General features: G+C 47.5%; 2 protein-coding genes and 2 long non-coding RNA genes across 4 annotated transcripts in view; 3 read left to right on the top strand and 1 right to left on the bottom strand.

Moving 5' to 3' along the window:
* The window catches only part of CDS2 (CDP-diacylglycerol synthase 2), a 44,877-nt gene extending 40,486 nt beyond the window's left edge, over positions 1–4,391 (top strand). The window contains exons 11-13 of the mRNA XM_081203129.1: positions 1,337–1,456; positions 2,625–2,728; positions 3,853–4,391. Of these exons, the coding sequence (XP_081059255.1) occupies positions 1,337–1,456; positions 2,625–2,728; positions 3,853–3,982 (354 nt within the window). The 3' untranslated portion in view covers positions 3,983–4,391. The remainder of the gene's footprint in view (positions 1–1,336; positions 1,457–2,624; positions 2,729–3,852) is intronic.
* Positions 1–18,656, top strand: part of LOC308592084 — a 145,975-nt gene that overhangs the window by 91,021 nt on the left and 36,298 nt on the right. The window lies entirely within an intron of this gene.
* LOC308592067 lies at positions 5,561–8,377 on the bottom strand. Its single transcript, XR_014010338.1, has 2 exons — positions 6,688–8,377; positions 5,561–6,456 (listed from the first exon to the last, which is right to left on the bottom strand). It is a non-coding gene; the product is annotated as an uncharacterized lncRNA (long non-coding RNA).
* ARHGAP25 (Rho GTPase activating protein 25) overlaps positions 11,434–18,656 on the top strand; it is a 30,678-nt gene continuing 23,455 nt past the window's right edge. Inside the window, exon 1 of the mRNA XM_081203054.1 lies at positions 11,434–11,969. Within this exon, the coding sequence (XP_081059180.1) occupies positions 11,909–11,969 (61 nt within the window). The 5' untranslated portion in view covers positions 11,434–11,908. The remainder of the gene's footprint in view (positions 11,970–18,656) is intronic.

The raw sequence follows: 18,656 nt of genomic DNA on the forward strand, positions 1-18,656 counted from the left end.
TACTTGACTGCTCTTGAGTTTCACATCCCACACCTCTGAGGTAGGATAGGCTGAGAGGCAATGACTGGGGCCCCTGAGCTTTATGACCAAGTGAGGATTTGAACCCTGGTCTACAAGGTCCTAGTTCAACAACCTAACCATTGTGCCACATTGTTTTACTAAAGTGGGTGTGTGCGATGATTGACGGCTACCAGCTTATACGTTCAGCAGAATCAAGCACAACTTTCCCTGGACTGTACCAGGGCAAGTGAGGGAGGGTCTGAATCTACCCTACAAAAGCGAGCTCCTTCGTTGAGAAAATGAGGACGTATGAGAGAAATGTTCTGCCTCTGCGTTTTGCTACATGTGGACATTTTTGGAATGGGGTGTGTGCGGGGGGGGAAGGATTTGTGGGGAGCACACATATATATAGTGCTTCCTCCCCCTACATAATTGCAGTCCAAAAATGGTGCAGTCCAGAAAAAAAGAACAATTCTGCTGAACTTGTGGACACCCACAGATGAAGGGCAGATGAAGGAAAATGTTTCTGCACGCATCGTTAAACTAGGGAACTCCCTTCCGCAGGAGGCACTGATGCCAACGAACTTGGGTAGCTTTCAAAGAGGACTGGGCAAATTCATTTAGGAGAGAGCTCTGCTCATGCTTCTGAATGCCTGTTGCTGGATATCGCAGGAGGGAAAGAGTGTGTTGTTGTGCTTGAATCCTGCATGCAGGGTAACTGGCTGACGAAAACAGGATGCTGGATAGGCCATTGGCCCGATTCAGCAGGCTATCCTTACGTTCTTACACTGGTTTGACATCGTCTGATAGGAAGTGGCTACAGAGGGTGGTGAATACAGCACAAGATATTATGGGCTGTCCCGTGAATCCGCTGGAAGACATCGCGGAAGAACGTTGCCTCAGGAGAGTGAGGAAAATTCTCAGGGATGATTCACAGCCTGGCCGGCACTTTCTTGATCTCCTGCACTCGGGCAGAAGATATAGAAGCATGACTAGTCGCACCAACAGGGTAAAGAACAGCTTCTATCCGTGGGCTGCTGAATGAAAAGATAACAACAGGGCAACTGACTTTTGGGTTTGGTGGGTGTGTAAACAAGGGGAATTAAGACTAAGAGAGCTGAGTGGGGGGTGCTCGTGTAATCTCACTGTATACAAGTTGTACAAGTGACAATAAAGTATTTTAATTTCCATTTTAAAGTCAGTCGTAAGACTGCGAGTATAATAGGCAGGATTTGCAGGGCCGTTTTCCAGCTCACCTACCCGCCGGTGTGAGCTGCTGGCATGGCAGAGCTTCTTCAACTGACAGTGAACCCCCACCCCCTTCTCCTTTATCCAGAAAACAGTTCGGATGTACCCCTTCCAGATCCACAGCATTGCACTCTCGACTTTCGCCTCCCTCATCGGTCCCTTCGGAGGGTTTTTTGCCAGCGGATTTAAAAGAGCTTTCAAGATCAAGGTATGGCACAGCTGGAAAGGGAGGCGGCCTTGAAAGAGCCCGGTCAGGATGGCAGGTCTATCGAACCCACTTCCATTCTAATAAAACGTTTCCTGGAATATATTTGTTATCATTATGTTTTTCTGTATCCTGCCTTTTCCCCAGACTCAAGGCAGCTTGCACAGATTAAAACAACACAGATAAAGAACCAAAAAAGCTAAAAACATGTAAAATATTATTTTTAAAGTAATTAAAACTCTAACTGAATAGTTATCTAGATCAGTGTTTCCCAACCTTTTTTGGGCAAAGGCACACTTGTTTGATGAAAAAAATCTCGAGGCACACCACCATTACAGCCCCGTGACGTCAGCGCGCAGCGTCACGCCGGGAGGGACGCACGAAAGTGTAAGTTTCAATTTTTCCCCTCCCCCTTGCCGGGGAACCTCCAAGCTTTGGGGGTGGGGGGGGGAGGAGGCAGCAAAGCGAGGCAGGAAGGAGAGCGCGGCTTGGCTGGGTGAGCTTTGGCAGGGAATGAGAGCCGCGAGGCGGGCGCCGCGGACGGAGGCACTGCCTGCCGAGCTCGCAGGCAGCCAGGCAGGCAGATGGCGAGAGCCCCGCGCTGGGCGGCCTCTCCTTGCCGCCGCCGCCCCGCCTCTCGCCGCCCGACTCGCCCGCCTCCCTCCAGTCAACATCTCGCGGCACACCAGGCAACATCTCGCGGCACACTAGTGTGCCGCGGAACAGTGGTTGGGAAACACTGATCTAGATATTATATTATGCCCCACTTTTATTATCTACACATCAAAATGTCTTGCAGTGATAAAAATGTACAGTTTACAAAACTTAAAACTGTTTTTACTGTATATGTAAATTTACAGGGGGGGTTTTCTATAAAACAATTAAATGTTTATATAAAATATAGGAGCTCGATTTCAAAAACAGAAAGCCTTCTCCTGAAAGTCTGGGTTAGTAAACAAGAAGTGAAAAAATTTAGATTCCATAACTTCCAGTGGGGTGTGAACAGACTGAGGACTCTTTGTTTGGTAGGGGCTGATGGGGGCGGAAATTAGTGATGATCTTTTCCTCCTCCCTGTTTCCTGGTGTCAAGAGGGCAGGTGAGTTTGGATCCGGAATTCCCTCCACCTGCCAGGGCATACACACTCTCTGCTTTTCTCCCTCGATTGCGCAGGACTTTGCCAACACCATCCCAGGGCACGGAGGCATCATGGATCGGTTTGACTGTCAGTACTTGATGGCCACCTTTGTGAATGTATACATTGCAAGCTTTATCAGGTGAGATGATGGTTTGGTTTGGTTGCAGGTCGCACCATCAATCCTTGGGTTCTCTTTTTCTAAAAGTATATCTTTATTGGCTTTTGAAAATGCAGTTGTAAAAAGGCAAAGAGATGTACAGCTCCTTAAGAGGAGAACAAAGAACCACAACTGTGACTGAACGGAGTAGAGAGGTTTTTTGCAACATCATCGATATTAAGAAATAAACATGGAGTGATGGGTCAGAGTGAAATCAGAACAGAAGCCATTAGTAAGAGAATTAATTGGTTGGGGAAGGGAGCAGTCAGAAACAGGTCTAGGCTAGGCAAAAGAAATATCCATCAGGAGGAAGGCAAATACCCCTCCAGAGCTATGCGTGAGTCATTGGAGGTTTGTATAACACACTATTATTGCTTATAAAAGTTACAAATGACTTATCTGGAATGGGTCTGGTTTAGCCAAACCTCAGTTGACTCTGGGACGGTGAATCAAATATTCTGAGGGTACAATTTCCCCACACCATCTCTAATCATCTTTGTGTTCTCAGTTCAGAGGATAGGAGGGTGGAGAGAATGTGAGGCTGGGTTCAAAGTGATTCCTCACTCAGTGTCAAAGGAGAGCCTGACGGTGGAATTGAAAGGCAGACTCGCCTTAGCCATTAATCCCAGTAGCAAAATAAAACAAGGCATGGGTCTACAGCAGGGTGTTCCAATCCTGGGTATCCAGCTGTTTTTGGACTACAACTCCCATCATCCCTAGCCAGCAGTACCAGTGGTCAGGGGTGATGGGAACTGTAGTCCAGCTGGCCACCCAATTTTGGGAAACCTTGGTCTGTGGGAAGCCTCCCCTTCCAAACGTTCCCAGCCTGGTGAGGTGACAAGATTGCCTTATTTTTCTTCACTAGAGAGCCAGTGTGGTGTAGTGGTTAAGAATGGTGGACTCGTAATCTGGGGAACCGGGTTCGCTTCCCCGCTCCTCCACATGCAGCTGCTGGGTGACCTTGGGCCAGTCACACTTCTCTGAAGTCTCTCAGCCCCACTCACATCACAGAGTGTTTGTTGTGGGGGAGGAAGGGAAAGGAGAATGTTGGCCGCTTTGAGACTGCGGGATATCAAATCCAAACTCTTACCTTCTTCTCACTCCAGGGGTCCTAATCCGAGCAAGCTGATCCAGCAGCTGCTAACTCTGCGACCAGATCAGCAGCTGAACATCTTCAACACGCTAAAGGCCCACCTGGTGGACAAGGGCATGCTGGCTGGCTCTAAGGATGCATAGGCGCCTGTGTCGGCAGGATGGGACTGAGCATGGGCAAGCCCCTCACCCCCCAGAGGAAACCCTCTCCCAGCTTGCCTGATTTAGGACAATAACCAAGCCTCATGTCTCTCACTTCCTTTTCCATATAAAAGGTTTGCATTTGTGCATTTTCAAAAAGAAACGTATCTATATCTCTGTGGCGGTGGTTTGGAGCAAACAAAGGGGAGCTTTGAGCTGGGAAGGAACTGTGGCCCGGAAGGAGGCGCTCGGCTGATGGTTTTGGAAGGTGCTTTTACCCCTCGGATCTGCCCGGTGGTTTTTCTTATTCCCAGATGTGTATAGAAAGTCGTGCAAGGCTCATTCTACTCTCAGAGCAGCGGGGCTTTTGTAGCGGGGAGAGGGAAGAGACAGGCAAGAGTGCCAAATAGTTTGGGTTAAAAAAAGAAAGGAGGCAGTCGTGTTGAATCAAAATTATCTGGATTATGCACCCCTGTTCCACCATCCTGGCTTCCTTATCCGTGAGACGGATCCGGCGCTGCGTATTGCATTTGGCAAACACCCAGGTTCCTAAGTCCAGTCAAGTGAGCAGTTTTCCCCAATCTGCGTCCCCGTTCACCACACAAACATCCAACAATTTGGTGGTGCAGAGAGCCATCCTTAGTGCCATGTGTATAATGTTGAGTGGGTTTTCACAGAGATGGGATGCCCACCCCCAGGCCAGCCAAGAAAATTGGGATCCAGCGGCCCTTTCCTCACGGAAGCAGCTTGAGAGCCAGGAAGATTCAAGGACAGCGATGCCAAATGTCCTAAGTGGCGCTTCTGCAAGAGGGTGGGGGCAAGGCCTTCCACCCTGCGCTGGAAACAGCTGCCGTTGTCTCGTTTCCCTGCAGGGGAAATCCCTGCCAGCAGGAGAAGGCGCTTCCTCTTCTAACCCAGTTTCCTGCGCAGAAATGGATGCATGTTGCTCCCTGTCCTTGTGGCGTCGCCATATTTCTTGCATTGCTGGCGGAAAAGGATGCAAAGTTCACCTGTTGCTGAGCTGTTCTTGATAAGCAGGGAATATCGGGGCATTTATCTTTATGTTCCTGAAGCAGAGCGAACCATTTGCAACAAAAAAAATTGGAAGACCATGAAGGCAAATGCATTTTTTTTTAAAGGTTTTATTTCACAAATCCTACTGAACATTTTTTGGGTTTTTTTTGCTGCTTCTTTTTTTTTAAGCCTTTTTCATTTTGGAGGAAAAGAACCTGAATAGATGGATATTGAGGCAGGACACCTGGGAACTTCAAGGGGTCGTAAAGGAGCAGAGGCTCGCCATTGCATTGTCCAGCTCATGCAGCTGTTTTAGTCGCTGCTGTTGTGAGGCTCCTGTTTGTCTTCTGCCCCCTCAAACGTTCCCACTGGAGTCCTCGTTCCCAAGGCACTGGTCCCACTCTCAGTTGCAGAAAGGGACTCTCATGACTGAAAGCTCATGCATAAAAAAGGCATTATCAGGACTCAGAAAGTGAGAGGGTGAGGATAAAGATTCTGTTCGTTTTCCATTTGAAGGCGTGTGTGTGTTGGAGTTTATTTGGGGGTTTATTTGTTTTGGGTTTTGTTGGAAGGAGGAAATTTCAACCACGTTGAGCCCCCATCACAGCCTGAAGTGGTCCAGCCTTGATTCAGATTTACGCATGCTTTGAGATCTGGGCCTGAGTCACGGAGCATCTGCTAGCTTAGGTGTAATACCAGTCTCTTGACGTGGTTCCAGTTCAGGGTCAGCCTTGACCGTCTGTGCTGTCCCTTCCTCTGCGACAGAAGAGAGTGCGTGAGGAGCACTTTGCAGTAGGCTGATTAGCTTTTTCTTCTTTTTTTAAGGTGTATTTTTGAGAGCTGCTCACTTAATACTGTTTTGCTGCCTCTTCTGGTATATTCCTTCATCCCATCTGCCCCAAACGCTCTCGGGTTCGGAGTCCAGGCATCTGAAACCACAGGGTGGGAGAAGCTTATTGAGTTGAGGGGGGTTGCAGGGAAATATTTTTGCCCCATTCTTCCTTTTCCTCTGCTGTCAATACGCCCCCCCCCCCACGGAAACAGTCTTTATTCCTGATCTAACAATGGCCTTTTAACCACAGCTGACCCCAAAATTGGACATGCCTGCCATTTTGATGGGAAGTTTTGGGTTTTGAGACCTAAAAAAGGGCAAGTGTGTGTGTGTGTGTGTGTGTGTGTGTGTGTGTGTGTGTGTGTGTGTGTGTGTGTTTGTTTGAACTTACTCAGTGTTTTGACCTTGGGGGAAGCAGGACAGAAGCAGAATGGGTATGTGGGGCAACGGGTGGCCATGCAACAGTAATTAATTAATAAACAAAATTGGGGGAGGGGGCTCAAGGGGGGGTCTCTGTTTCATTGAAATGTCACTGACATTTCCTGATTCCAGCTAAATTCAGCTATTTGACTGGTAGCCAAAATCCCTTACATCCTGCCTTTGAAAGGGAACTAGAAATGAACAGTGTATCCTAGACCTATATATACCTGCAACAGCCAACAACACTTCTAATATATAAGGCTCATTGTGTGCACTCTGTCTGGATAGTTGCGCACTGTTGTGGGATTGCTTCTCATGCCAATGCATTTCATGAGTGACACACTGGACACCCCTGCAGTCTACAGATCCTTGCAAGAGCTAGTCTTGGGTATAAGTCAAACAAAGTGCTGGCATTTCTGTTGCAAAGTAACCACAGGAGCACCCCTGAGAACTGGCACTCATTTAAAGTTACCCAGAACAGGAAGAATTCACATACTGGTTTTAGTCATCAGGTGACAACATTATGGACGGTTTTATGTTTGATACCTTTTTTTTGTTTGTTTTTAATGGCATATTAGTTTTCTCTTTCGGGGTGTTCAAAGAGGGCTGTGACCCAGCCATATTAGAAAAGGGCTGCTCAGGTCCAGAGCATTAACCCAGAAACAGCCAGTTCCTCCAAGGGGCTGAGTGGGAGAGAGTCTCTCTTGTCCAAAGGAAGCCTGTGGGTCTTACTTCAGTTGCACACATGTAGCAAAGGTCTGGCACCTGGTAAGGGGAGCAGCAGGTCACAAAAGGCAGTTTGGCATGCAGTGGAGCTGCTTAAGGGGTCATTAGCGGTGTGGGTGTATTTGCTGGTGAAAAAACCCTGAGTTGGCCTGGAGTTGAGCAGGATTAAATTGGGGTGCCGTAGCTATTACTTAGAGGAGTGTGTGCTCCATATTCTAGGCCTAGTCAGGCCAAAGTGTGTCCTTCTCCCTGGTTGGCTGGCCTTATTGCCTGGCACATGGCGTGCGCGCACCAGCAACCCAGGTGGAGCTGGAGGTGTGTTGTGTGTCACACCTGAGCCAGGCAACCTTGGCCCACCTCCCCACAATCCCGGTGGTAGCTGGGCCCTGCACACCTCTCATGGGATAGGGAAGGTGGATCCAGAGGGGCTGTGTGAGGAGGCTGGATTTCACAGGGGCTGGAGCTGGACCCAAGTCCGGATTCTGCATTCTTGGGGGCTGAATTCAGTCAGGAGAGAGACACTGACACAAAGCAGTGTCTCTGGAGTGGAAGCCGGGCACTCACTTGCGAAGCGGTTGTGATACTTTGAGTGGGGATCTGGAAGGCTGGCTGGGTGGAGTTGGGGGCAGAAGAACTGGGGAACCCTGGTCAACTCCCTCTCCTCCCAATTAAAATACCCTTTGCTTAACTGATACTGGTTGCTTAGCAGAAGTATGAGATTTGACATTTCAGGAGCTCGAAGGCTGACGTCTTCACAACTCCCTTTTGTTATATCAAAGAGGGGGTCCCAGGGCATATCTTTTGGGGTGCTCTGCCACTTGTATCTGAGGGGGACTCCTTGCCACGCTTGCTAGCAAGGGCTCCCAGAAGGCATCCTTAACTGCCTCTCTAGACAACAGATTTCCCAAGCATCAAAGCAGACTCTTCGCCATCCCTTTCCAAGCTGTCTCAGTCCCTCCCTCCATCCCCAATTCTTTCTGCTAACAGCTCTGTATGTTTGGAGGGTAGCTTAGGTTGACAGAAAAGTCCCACATTCACAATATCTAAAGCTGGCAATAGAACCATTGTGCTCATCGGCATGTCTGTGTCAACGAGAACTTGTGAACCCCTTTGATGCCCTGGTGACATCTTTCTGCACTCACAGACTCTCCCCTCCTGTTTTTCTTCTTCTGATGCAGATGTGCTTATCCCTTCCACAAATCCTCTGCTTTATTTCTCTGTGCTTTTGTCTTTTACAGGGGGAATGCTGGTGGTTGGTTTCTTTTTGGGTTTTGTTTTCTTGCAGACACTTGTAGGCTTGCCTCTGTTACTTTTTGGTTCATTTGACTGTCAGAATGTGAAATGTTATATAAAGGTATTTTATCCTATTTATATACGGTTTTATTGTTAAATAAAAATGTATCTAAACTGTTTGTGTGCGTGTGCGTGCAGTTATTTATGCCAAGCAGAAAGGTTCATTTTATTCTATTTTTTGTTTTTTAAATTTTTATTTGCGCTTTCAAAAACAGGAACAGAGAGCATATTTAACCCCCTCCCCTCCCCCATCCCACTTACAACTTTGTACCAAATACAGCATATATACTACTACTACTACTACTACTACTACTAATAATAATAATAATAATAATAATAATAACTTTATTTATATCCTGCCCTCCCCAGCCAAAGCTGGGCTCAGAGCAGCTAACAACAGTAAAAATAACAGTTTACATAAAAACACAATCAATTAATTGAAATACATTCTAAAATCAATTGATTCTAAAATCAATTCATATATACTATATGATTGCCTGTCACTATATTAAATGCCTGTTAAGATGTGATTGTACTGTACAATGGCAGGTGGTTGTGCTGGTCGGAGGCGTTGTTGGGGAGTCCAAAATGTCTGGGGAGGCAGACCTCATAGAACACTGAGAGTCCCATGGACTGCAAGAAGATCAAACCTCTCCATTCTGAAGGAAATCAGCCCTGAGTGCTCACTGAAAGGACAGATTCTGAAGCTGAGGCTCCAGTACTTTGGCCACCTCATGAGAAGAGAAGACTCCCTGGAAAAGACCCTGATGTTGGGAAAGATGGAGGGCACAAGGAGAAGGGGAAGGCAGAGGACGAGATGGTTGGACAGTGTTCTTGAAGCTACCAGCATGAGTTTGACCAAACTGCGGGAGGCAGTGGAAGACAGGACTACCTGGCGTGCTCTGGTCCATGGGGTCGCGAAGAGTCGGACATGACTAAGCGACTAAACAACAACAAATTCTTGACATTATTTTTTAGGGGGGAAACCTAGTTTTATACACGGAAAAATATGATAAATATATTTTTTTTTGTTTTGTTTTACATAATTTTACACATTTTAACTTTAGCCATTTCAAACATTAAAAAAGATTCATTCAAACTTTCGGAGCTCCTTCCCTCCCTCTATGGGTTCTGTGTTTAAAATAAAGTAACCTGTATCTTTTACCCGTATCCATCTGTTATACAGTGGTGCCCCGCAAGACGAATGCCTCGCAAGACGGAAAACTCGCTAGACGAAAGAGTTTTCCGTTTTGGAGGTGCTTCGCAAAACGAATTTCCTATGGGCTTGCTTCGCAAGACGACAATGTCTTGCAAGTTCCTACTGGTTTTTTCCCTCCCCCCCTTTTTCTAAGCCGCTAAGCCGCTTATCAGCTGATCCAATCAGCAGATAAGCCGCTAATAGTGCTAATCCGCTAATCCGTCAATGGGCTTGCTTCGCAAGACGAAAAAACCGCTAGACGAAGAGAATCACAGAACGGATTCTTTTCGTCTTGCGAGGCACCACTGTATATCCACAGTTACCATAGTTGATTCCATATTACAAGTGTCATTACATCCCTGCCAAAGGTTTAACTGTTTATAGTAGTCTTTTAAATATGTGGAAAATTTACTCCAGTCTTTTAGGAATACTTGATTTTCCTGGTTTCTGACCTTCCCTGTCAGTTTCGCCATCCCTGCATACTCCATCAGTTTAGTCTGCCATTCTTTTGTTGGTACCTCTCCATCTCTGGGCTAGAAGCATTCTCGCTGTCATCGTTCCATACATAAAAAGTATTTTATCTTCTCCTGGTAGCTCTTCACCTATTATACCTAGCAGAAGGGCTTCTGCTTCTTTAACAAATGTATTTTTAAACATTTTCTTTAGTTCATTAAATATCATTTCCCAGACAGCCTTTACCAGTGTACATGTCCACCACATATGGTAAAGAGGATCCTTCTTCTCTTTACATTTCCAACACAAATTTGAACGAGTTTTATACATTTTTGCACTTTCAGTTGCTGTTGGATACCAACGACACATCATTTTCATATCATTTTCCTTCAACGAACAGCACGCAGTAAACTTTATGTCCTCTTTCCATAACTTTTCCTAAGATGAAAGTTGTATATTATAACCAAAATCTCTAGCCCAGTGTATCGTCACTGCCTTAATTTCTTCATCCTTTGTATACCCTTCCAAAAGCAATTTGTACATTTTTGATAATACAAATTTGTAGCATTGTTCACGGTCTGGTCTAAAGGTGACGCCACACTCGCCGTATGTTGCCAGATGTTTCCCACAGTCATGAGCTGAGTTGCACACGTAAAACCCGTAATACTTTCTGGCTGTCATCTCCCCCCACCCCCAGGGCCGGATTTAGGTTTGATGAGGTCCTAAGTTATTGAAGGTAATGGGGCCTTTTATATGTCCAGCTGTCCTTTGTCAACAACAAATCGCCACTGTTTTTTGTGTTGAATATATGCTATATAGTAATTTATGGACCTAATAGGTATCTAAAGCCATTTGTGCATGCAGAATGTAGGCAACCTATATATAGAAATGAGCAAACCAGTGATATTTTAGGGAGCAGGCTAGCAGGCGGGGCCCATTACTTACATCATAGGAGCATAAAGGTAAAGGACTTCTGACAGTTAAGTCCAGTTGCAAACAACTCTCGGGGGTTACAGCGTTCATCTCGCTTTACAGGTCGAAGGAGCCGGCGTTTGTCCACTTCCGCAGACAGTTTTTCCAGGTCATGTGGCCAGCATGACTAAGCTGCTTCTGGTGAACCAGAGCAGTGCATGGAAATGCCGTTTACCTTCCCGCCGGAGTGGTACCTATTTATCTACTTGCACTTTGACATGCTTTCGAACTGCTAGGTTGGCAGGAGCAGGGACCGAGCAACGGGAGGTCACCCCATCGCAGTGATTTGAACCACCAACCTTCCCATTGGCAACCCCTAGGCTCTGTGGTTTAGACCACAGCGCCACTCGCGTCCCCCTATAGGAGCCTACACAACACAAAACACTGTTGCTGCGTGTAGGTTTTATTTTATTTGTTTATCTTATATTGGAAATATACATCCAGGGGTTTTTTCCTTTAAATTTTTTGGGGGCCCCCAAGAGAGAGGGGCCCTGAGATATAGCTTGTTTAGCTTATACCTAAATCCGGCACTGCCCACCCCCCAGCGCATGAGTGATGTACAAGCTGCAGCCCCCACTTCCTCAAATGCACTAACACAGCACTGCCCATGCACCTCCATGAACCAAGCCTGCAAACTGTTTCAGGGTGTGTGCATGTGCCGGTCTTACTACATGTTTGCACATTAGCAGGGAGCTAAATGCAGGTGGAGCTCAGGTGCTCTCCAAAGTCCTTGGAGGGATGGGGGGGGCAAAATAAACTGGAAATAAACTGATATTTGCATTTCACCTGGAAATTGAAGAGACTGAACTGGAAAATAAAAAAAGAGAAGTCCTTTGGGTTTCTCACAGAAGATCACAGGAAGTTGTTGGCAAACCAACGTCAACCGAGACTTTTTTTCTTCTTTCAAGTAAGCCCAGAAGGAAATTAAATATATATAAAGCACGCACACACAATCTGTGGAGGAGATTCAGACCTGCAGTTCAGACACAGTTGGGCAAACCTTCCCGCTGCTGGAATTGGGATGTCTCTCAAGCTGCCACGGAATTGGGATCTCAACCTGAAGATGGACATGTCTAAAATAGGTAGGGCTGTTTTTTCTTGACTATATTTCTAGATGTTCCTCCCTCATTTTGTCCTCTCAACGACCCGGCGAGGGAGGCCAGGCTGAGACAGAATGTCTGGCCCAAGGTCACCCAATGAGCTTCCTGGCTGAATGGGGATTTGAACCCAGATTTCTCTGGCCCTTGTCCAACGCTTTTGCTGCTCTTGTTTCCTTAATCTCTTGCGTGTATCAAGGACTGCTTGGGTTTCGTGAGAACTTGGAAGTGAAGCTCCCCCCCTTTAGCCAAAGGTAGACTTCCTCTGCTGTTTACAAACCTCTGCACAGCATTTTCCCCAGGCCGTTTTGGGCCCAGGGGCCACGTCTACAAAAAGATGTCCAGATTAGCTTGCCTCCTTATCTCAGACATGTTGCTTGTCTTTTGTACGCATCTTATGATCTGATGCAGTGTCAGCGTTTCAGCTTTTAATTCTCTTTTTATATATAAAAAGGAGGAAGTTGGATTTTTCGCCCTTTTGATTCTGCAAATGAGCAGGCGGTATCACTTGAGGGGACGAAGTTTCTGTACTCTGAAGTTCTGTCCTCCTCTTTGAGCTCTTCCCCCCAAACTTTGCCACTCCATGCTCGACTACATCATGTCATTATTCCTCAGTTTCACCTGTCTTTCTGGCCACCTCACAGCTTCTGAACAGAGGGAGCAAATGTTTGTCCCCAGGGCCTCTGTGAATATAGGGACCCCGGGCAGAAGGATTAACCACAGCAATTCTGCAAGAGAAAAATATTTGCATGTCTGTTGGTATCACTTGAATAAGCCCCTGAGGGAAGGGAGAAGATCTTGCAGCAGAAAGGTCCTAAAGGTCATACTTTTCTCTCCTCTGCTCCCTGGTCTCTCTCTCACAGGGGTGGGGCTCTAGGTCCTCATAATCGGGGTGTGAAAGCAGCCGCCCCATTTTCCCATCTGTCCTCAGTGCCTGACACACTCAGATCTGCTGCTTCTGTGAGTTGAAACGCAGGACCTGCTGCAACGGCCTGTAGCCATGGCGGCAGTGGGCCATATTTGGGGCTGGTCTACCTGTGTCCTGTGCTCTTTCCAAGGTGGAAGAAGGTGCCAACTCCTCGGGGCCAAGGGAGCTTTGGTCCCCCCAATAAAATATTTGAGGGGGCTGCCCACACAAGTTGATGGGCATTGCCATTAAAATGGTGTGTACGCACCATGTCATGTGATTGATTATGTGGGGTGGGGCTTTGTTGTTGTTGTTGTTTAGTTGTTTAGTCGTTTAGTCGTGTCCAACTCTTCGTGACCCCCTGGACCAGAGCACGCCAGGCACTTCTGTCTTTCACTGCCTCCTGCAGTTTGGTCAAACTCATGCTGGTAGCTTCGAGAACACTATCCAACCATCTCGTCCTCTGTCGTCCCCTTCTCTTTGTGCCCTCCATCTTTCCCAACATCAGGGTCTTCTCTTCTCATGAGGTGGCCAAAGTTCTGGAGCCTCAGCTTCACAATCTGTCCTTCCAGTGAGCACTCAGGGCTGATTTCCTTCAGAATGGAGAGGTTTGATCTTCTTGCAGTCCATGGGACTCTCAAGAGTCTCCTCCAGCACCAGAATTCGAAAGCATAAATTCTTTGGCGATCAGCCTTCTTGATGGTCCAGCTCTCACTTCCGGGGTGGGGCTTACCTGCCCCCAATATTTTATTCAAGTTGGCACCCTGAGAGTGAGTCTTACCTTTCCTACCTGCTTTGCACAAACTGTTTCTTTTTGGGGATGGGCACCCAGTGGAGCAAAACATTCTTCTGCATTAGTGCTGCCAAACCTTTTCCTGCCATTCTGTATAAGTTTCTAAATGTGACCAAACCCTTTGTTACTTGAAGTGTGTCCCCCAAAGCACAGGAGATGTACAAGGGGTGATGCTATAGCAGCAGGGTGTGCAAAATGAGTAAGTCTGGCTCCTCCTAACGCTGCAATCAATAAACCCACGTCAGCTGTGCTAAATCCAGGGGCACTTTATTCTGAGTAACGGCACCAACCATCGTGCCATTTAGCACGTTCTCTCTGCTTCTCTTGACGTGGAGAAGATCATCACGAAATAAACCGAGAAAAGGTTTCACAAAATAACGGATGTTTCCAGCACTAAGGTTTTTTTGCTGAGCGCCTTGAAAACACGAAGCACGGCTTCTTCCTGCTTGTGTTTTGAGAGCCTGCGACAGGAAGCACCCGGAAATGGCCTGCAGCCGACATTTCGTCTCTGAGCCGTTTTTTTCAGTGTGCAGAAAATGCCATCAAGGCATGGGCAGGTTACCTGCAGTTTCCTCTCAAACTGAAATATGAGGTGCACATTTTGCAGCTCTGTATGAACTTGCTCTTATATCTGTAAGTTTTTCAGCTTGTATCTGTTGCAAGCCTATTTGCATTCGTTCCTCCATTGTTTTCGCCGTCAGTTCTTTTGGAATAAGCGGTAGGCTGGGGGGCATCAAAGCAGTCCAGAAGGCAGCCCACAGGTTGAGATTTCCTGCTGCGCAAAGAACCACAGTATTAGAATGGCAAAACAAACTCTGCGAATTTGCAGAAATGGCAAAATTGACAGCAATTATTAGAGGTCGCTCAAATCAGAGAATAAACAAAAAGTGGGATGCAGTGAAGGAATACATGAAAAAATATTGTTTCAGAATTGAATTGAAATATTAATAGATAGTGTGTAAAACGTGCAGGGGTAAGCAAGAAAATAACAATAGAAATAACTGAATAATTATTAAATTATAACAACACAATAAGATAGAAGAAATAAAATATTGAGATCACACATGGGTGAAGGGCTTTAAAAGATGGATTCCTGGAGGGGAGGTCTATTGATGGCTCTGTTCTGCCTCCACAGTCAGAGGCTTCTGAATACCAGTTGCTCTGAACCTCACAGGAGGGAAGAGTTGAATCCTGCTTGTGGTTTTGCAACAGGCCACTGTGAAAACAAGATGCTGGATTAAATGGGCCGTTGGCCTGATCCTGCAGGCTTTTCTTACATTCTTAAAAACAACAACAACAGCCCTTTTCGCTGCAATATTTTCCACCCCACCCCCTTGCAGACGTTTGTGCTTCTGGGAAATTGTGTTTTCCCCAGCAGAGGAAACTGCTTCAAACCTCTGGGAGGTTTAGATCAGAAAATGGTTCTTCTCCGGAAGGTTTCTTTTCTTTAAAGGAAAAGACCTGATTATGGCTCTCTGGTGTCTCGCCTCGATTGGGGCTTCGCAAAAGCTGGGTGGCTCATCCTGTCGCCGTTTGTTCTTCCTGCAGCCTTTTCAGCCAAAAGGCTGATCATGACAAAGGCAATGAACTTCAAATGCCGAGGATCAGAGGAAGGAGATAATACGTTAATTCCACCTTACTTGATAAGACAAAAAATGAGCTTACAAAAGAAACACAGAGTGCAAATGAGTCAAAGCAGGCAAAGGGCGTCTGTGTCTCACTTTCCCTCTCCTGCCTCCATTATCACAGTTGTGTGTGTGGTTGATCAATAACTCAACAAGCATTTGGACTGTTTGGAAACTTCACTTGCAGCTCAGATGCATAGCTGTCAACCGTCCCTTATTTGGCGGGAAAGTCCCTTGTCCCAGCGCCATGTCCCGCTGCTGTCCCTTATTGATGATATCCCTTAAATTTCCCGGGTTTCAAAGGAAGCAGCTCCTCTCCCTCCCTTCCTGCCAGCCAGGGAGGGAGAGGAGCTGCATTGCTCGGCTGCGATGCTCACCCAATAAGGAGTCTAAGAACGACTGGGGGGTGGAGCTTGCATGCCTTGTGCCGATCCAATCGGCCGCGTTGCCTGGGGACTTGCCTTTGCTCAGCGCTTCCCAGCGGAGAGGTGATGGTGGTTTTCCTTGCTGCATCCCCTTTGCCGGTTTGCTGCGCTGTGGGAACCACTGCTTGAGGCTTCGTTTGGCTGCTGGGCTGGCTGGGCTTTTTGCCTTTGGCTCGGGAACTGGTTGACTAAAATCCCTTATTTTGGCTGCTGATCCCTTATTTTCAAATCTGTAAGTTGACAGCTATGCTCAGATGCCATTTCTGGACATCAGAAGCTGCCCCATATAGAGTCTGATCTGTGGTCCTTCCAAGCCAACCTCCCCCAACTGCATGCCCTCCAAAACATTGGGACTATGACTCTTTTCAGATCCAGCATTCTAAAGTTGAGCCGGCTGGGGCTGACGGGAGTTGTAGTTCAAATCAACATCATCATAATTTTATCATTTATACCCTGCCCATCTGGCTGGGTTTCCCCAGGCACTCTGGGCAGCTCCCAGCATGGAAAAATGTTTTTTTAAGAAAAGAAAAGAGTCAAAAACATCCCCAAGAACATCAGTGAGGTTCCAGGGTACCAGGCAGAGGGTCTTCTCGGTAGTGGCTCCCGCCCTGTGGAAAGCCCTCCCTTCAGATTTGAAGGAAATAAGCAGCTATCTTATCTTTAAAAGACATCTGAAGGCAGCCCTGTTTACGAATGTTTTTAATATTTAATGCTGTATTGTTTTTAATACTCGACTGGGAGCCGCCCAGAGTGGCTGAGGAAACTCAGCCAGATGGCAGGTTATAAATAATAATAATATGTTGTTGTTGTTGTTGTTGTTGTTGCCTGAAGCACCAGGCCAATGGCCCATCTAGTCCAACATCCGGTTCTCATGGTGCGCAACCAGATGCCCCAATGGGGAAACGCGCAAGCAGAATTTGAGCACAACAGCCCTCTCCCCTCCTGTGGTTTCCAGCCAGGGACATAGCAAGGGGTGTGTGGTGGGTGCAGTCCACCCTGGGTGTCCCCATTGAGGGGGGTGACAAAATGGCAGGCGGCACTCACCGTGCGGCCTGCAGCGTGCCAGAGCCATGCGTCTCAGGCCCCCGCAAGCTCCATGATGTCCGCCCGCTGTTTCCCCCCTCCCCCAGCTATAGGGCGGCTGAGGCCCTGGCCCCCATGGCGTGCCCCATCCCTAAGGGCACCACTCCATGCCCCATGCCACGTCCTGTCCCTATGGGCACCGTGCACCCCATCCCATCCCTCCCTAAGGGCGCCGTGCACCCTGTTCCTATGGGTGCTGCACACCCCGCCCCTATGGGTGGTTCGCCCCACACTGGGCACGCCACCCCAGGTGCCCAAGAGGCTTCCTCCGCCGCTGTTTCCAGCAACTGGTATTCAGAAGCATGGCTGCCTTGAACTGTAAAAACTGTAAAGCAAGAGCATGGCCTTTGTGGCTAGGAGCCCTCAATAGCCCTCTCCTCCTCCATGAATTTGCTTGGGTTTTCTGGTGCAAAAGGTGCTTTTAAATTCTCTGCCTTGCTTGCTGGGCAAGGCCTGTTCAACACTTGGACTTTAGAAGGCAAGGGGATTTTCTCTCTTCCTTGCACCCACTTTACCACAGGGGCAGCTCCAAGGGTTTAGGTATACAGTTCTTAACCGGAGGTACTATTTCTGGGTTAGTGGAGTCCATAGCTGTCAACTTACAGATTTGAAAATAAGGGACCAGCAGCCTCAAAAATAAGGGATCAGCAGCCAAAATAAGGGATTTTCCAGGCACGGGTATGTTCAACTTCTGAGCCCCTCCGAGCCAAAGGCAGAAAGCCCAGCCAGCAGCCAAACGAAGCCTCAAGGGGTGGTTCCCACAGCGCAGCAACCCGGCAAAGGGGATGCAGTAAGGGAAACCACCGTCACCTCTTCCCTGGGAAGCGCTGAGCAAAGGCGAGTCCCCAGGCAACGCGGCCGATTTGATCGGCACAGGGCATGCAAGCTCCACCCCCCCAGTCCTTCTTAGACTCCTGATTGGGTGAGCAACGCAGCCAAGAAACACAGTTGGAGCCTCCCTCCTCCCTGGCCGGCAGGGAGGGAGGGAGAGGAGCTGCTTCCTTTGAAACCCGGGAAATTTAAGGGACATCATCAATAAGGGACAGCAGCAGGACACGGCGCTGGGATAAGGGAGTTTCCCGCCAAATAAGGGATGGTTGACAGCTATGGCGGAGTCTATAACCTGAAGCGTCTGTAACCCGAAGTACCACTGTACACACTTTCCATGTATACACAGAACCCTTCTTGGAACAGAACCCCATTGTAAGATGCGTTTGCACTGCGTTGAATTCACATCTTCTCCATTTACCCACAACCTGATCCACAAGCCTCCAGCAGAGGGAGCTCATTAGCTAATAATGATACTTAACCTTTACGGAGTTTGAGAGAGTCTTATGCATTACCTGGTGACAACAGCCCTGTAGAGCAGGTCAGGCCCCGTATTGGAAGTACTGAACCTGAGCAAGAGCCCACGTGACCTGGGCAGTTGAGTCTGCCTAGTTTCTGGCTTACCTCTCAGCAGCTGCAGAGTCGCACTCAAATCAGTTTCATTTCCACTTTGCAGCTTATTGGATGGCTGCTGTGTTTCTGCTGAAACAAATATTTGAACTGCCTAATTTAGCCCTTGACACTTTGGGGAGGAGCCTTAGCCTGATAGGGCTGTTGCTGTTGTTGCCTTGGCTTCAACAGCATCTCCTGCTAAGGGATTTGGGGCATCAAAGTTGAGGAATGAATGGCCTGAATGCAGGGCCAGATTTAAGTCTGATGAGGCCCTAAGCTACTGAAGGTCATGGGGCCCTTTATATGTCCAGCTGTCCTTTGTCAACAACAAATTGTCACTGTTTTTTGTGTTGAATATATGCTATCAAAAAGTTTTTTATTTGAGTTTCTTCTGAAATG

Source organism: Podarcis bocagei, assembly GCF_964188305.1.
Source record: "Podarcis bocagei genome assembly, chromosome: 7".
Classification (NCBI taxonomy): Eukaryota; Metazoa; Chordata; class Lepidosauria; order Squamata; family Lacertidae; genus Podarcis; species Podarcis bocagei.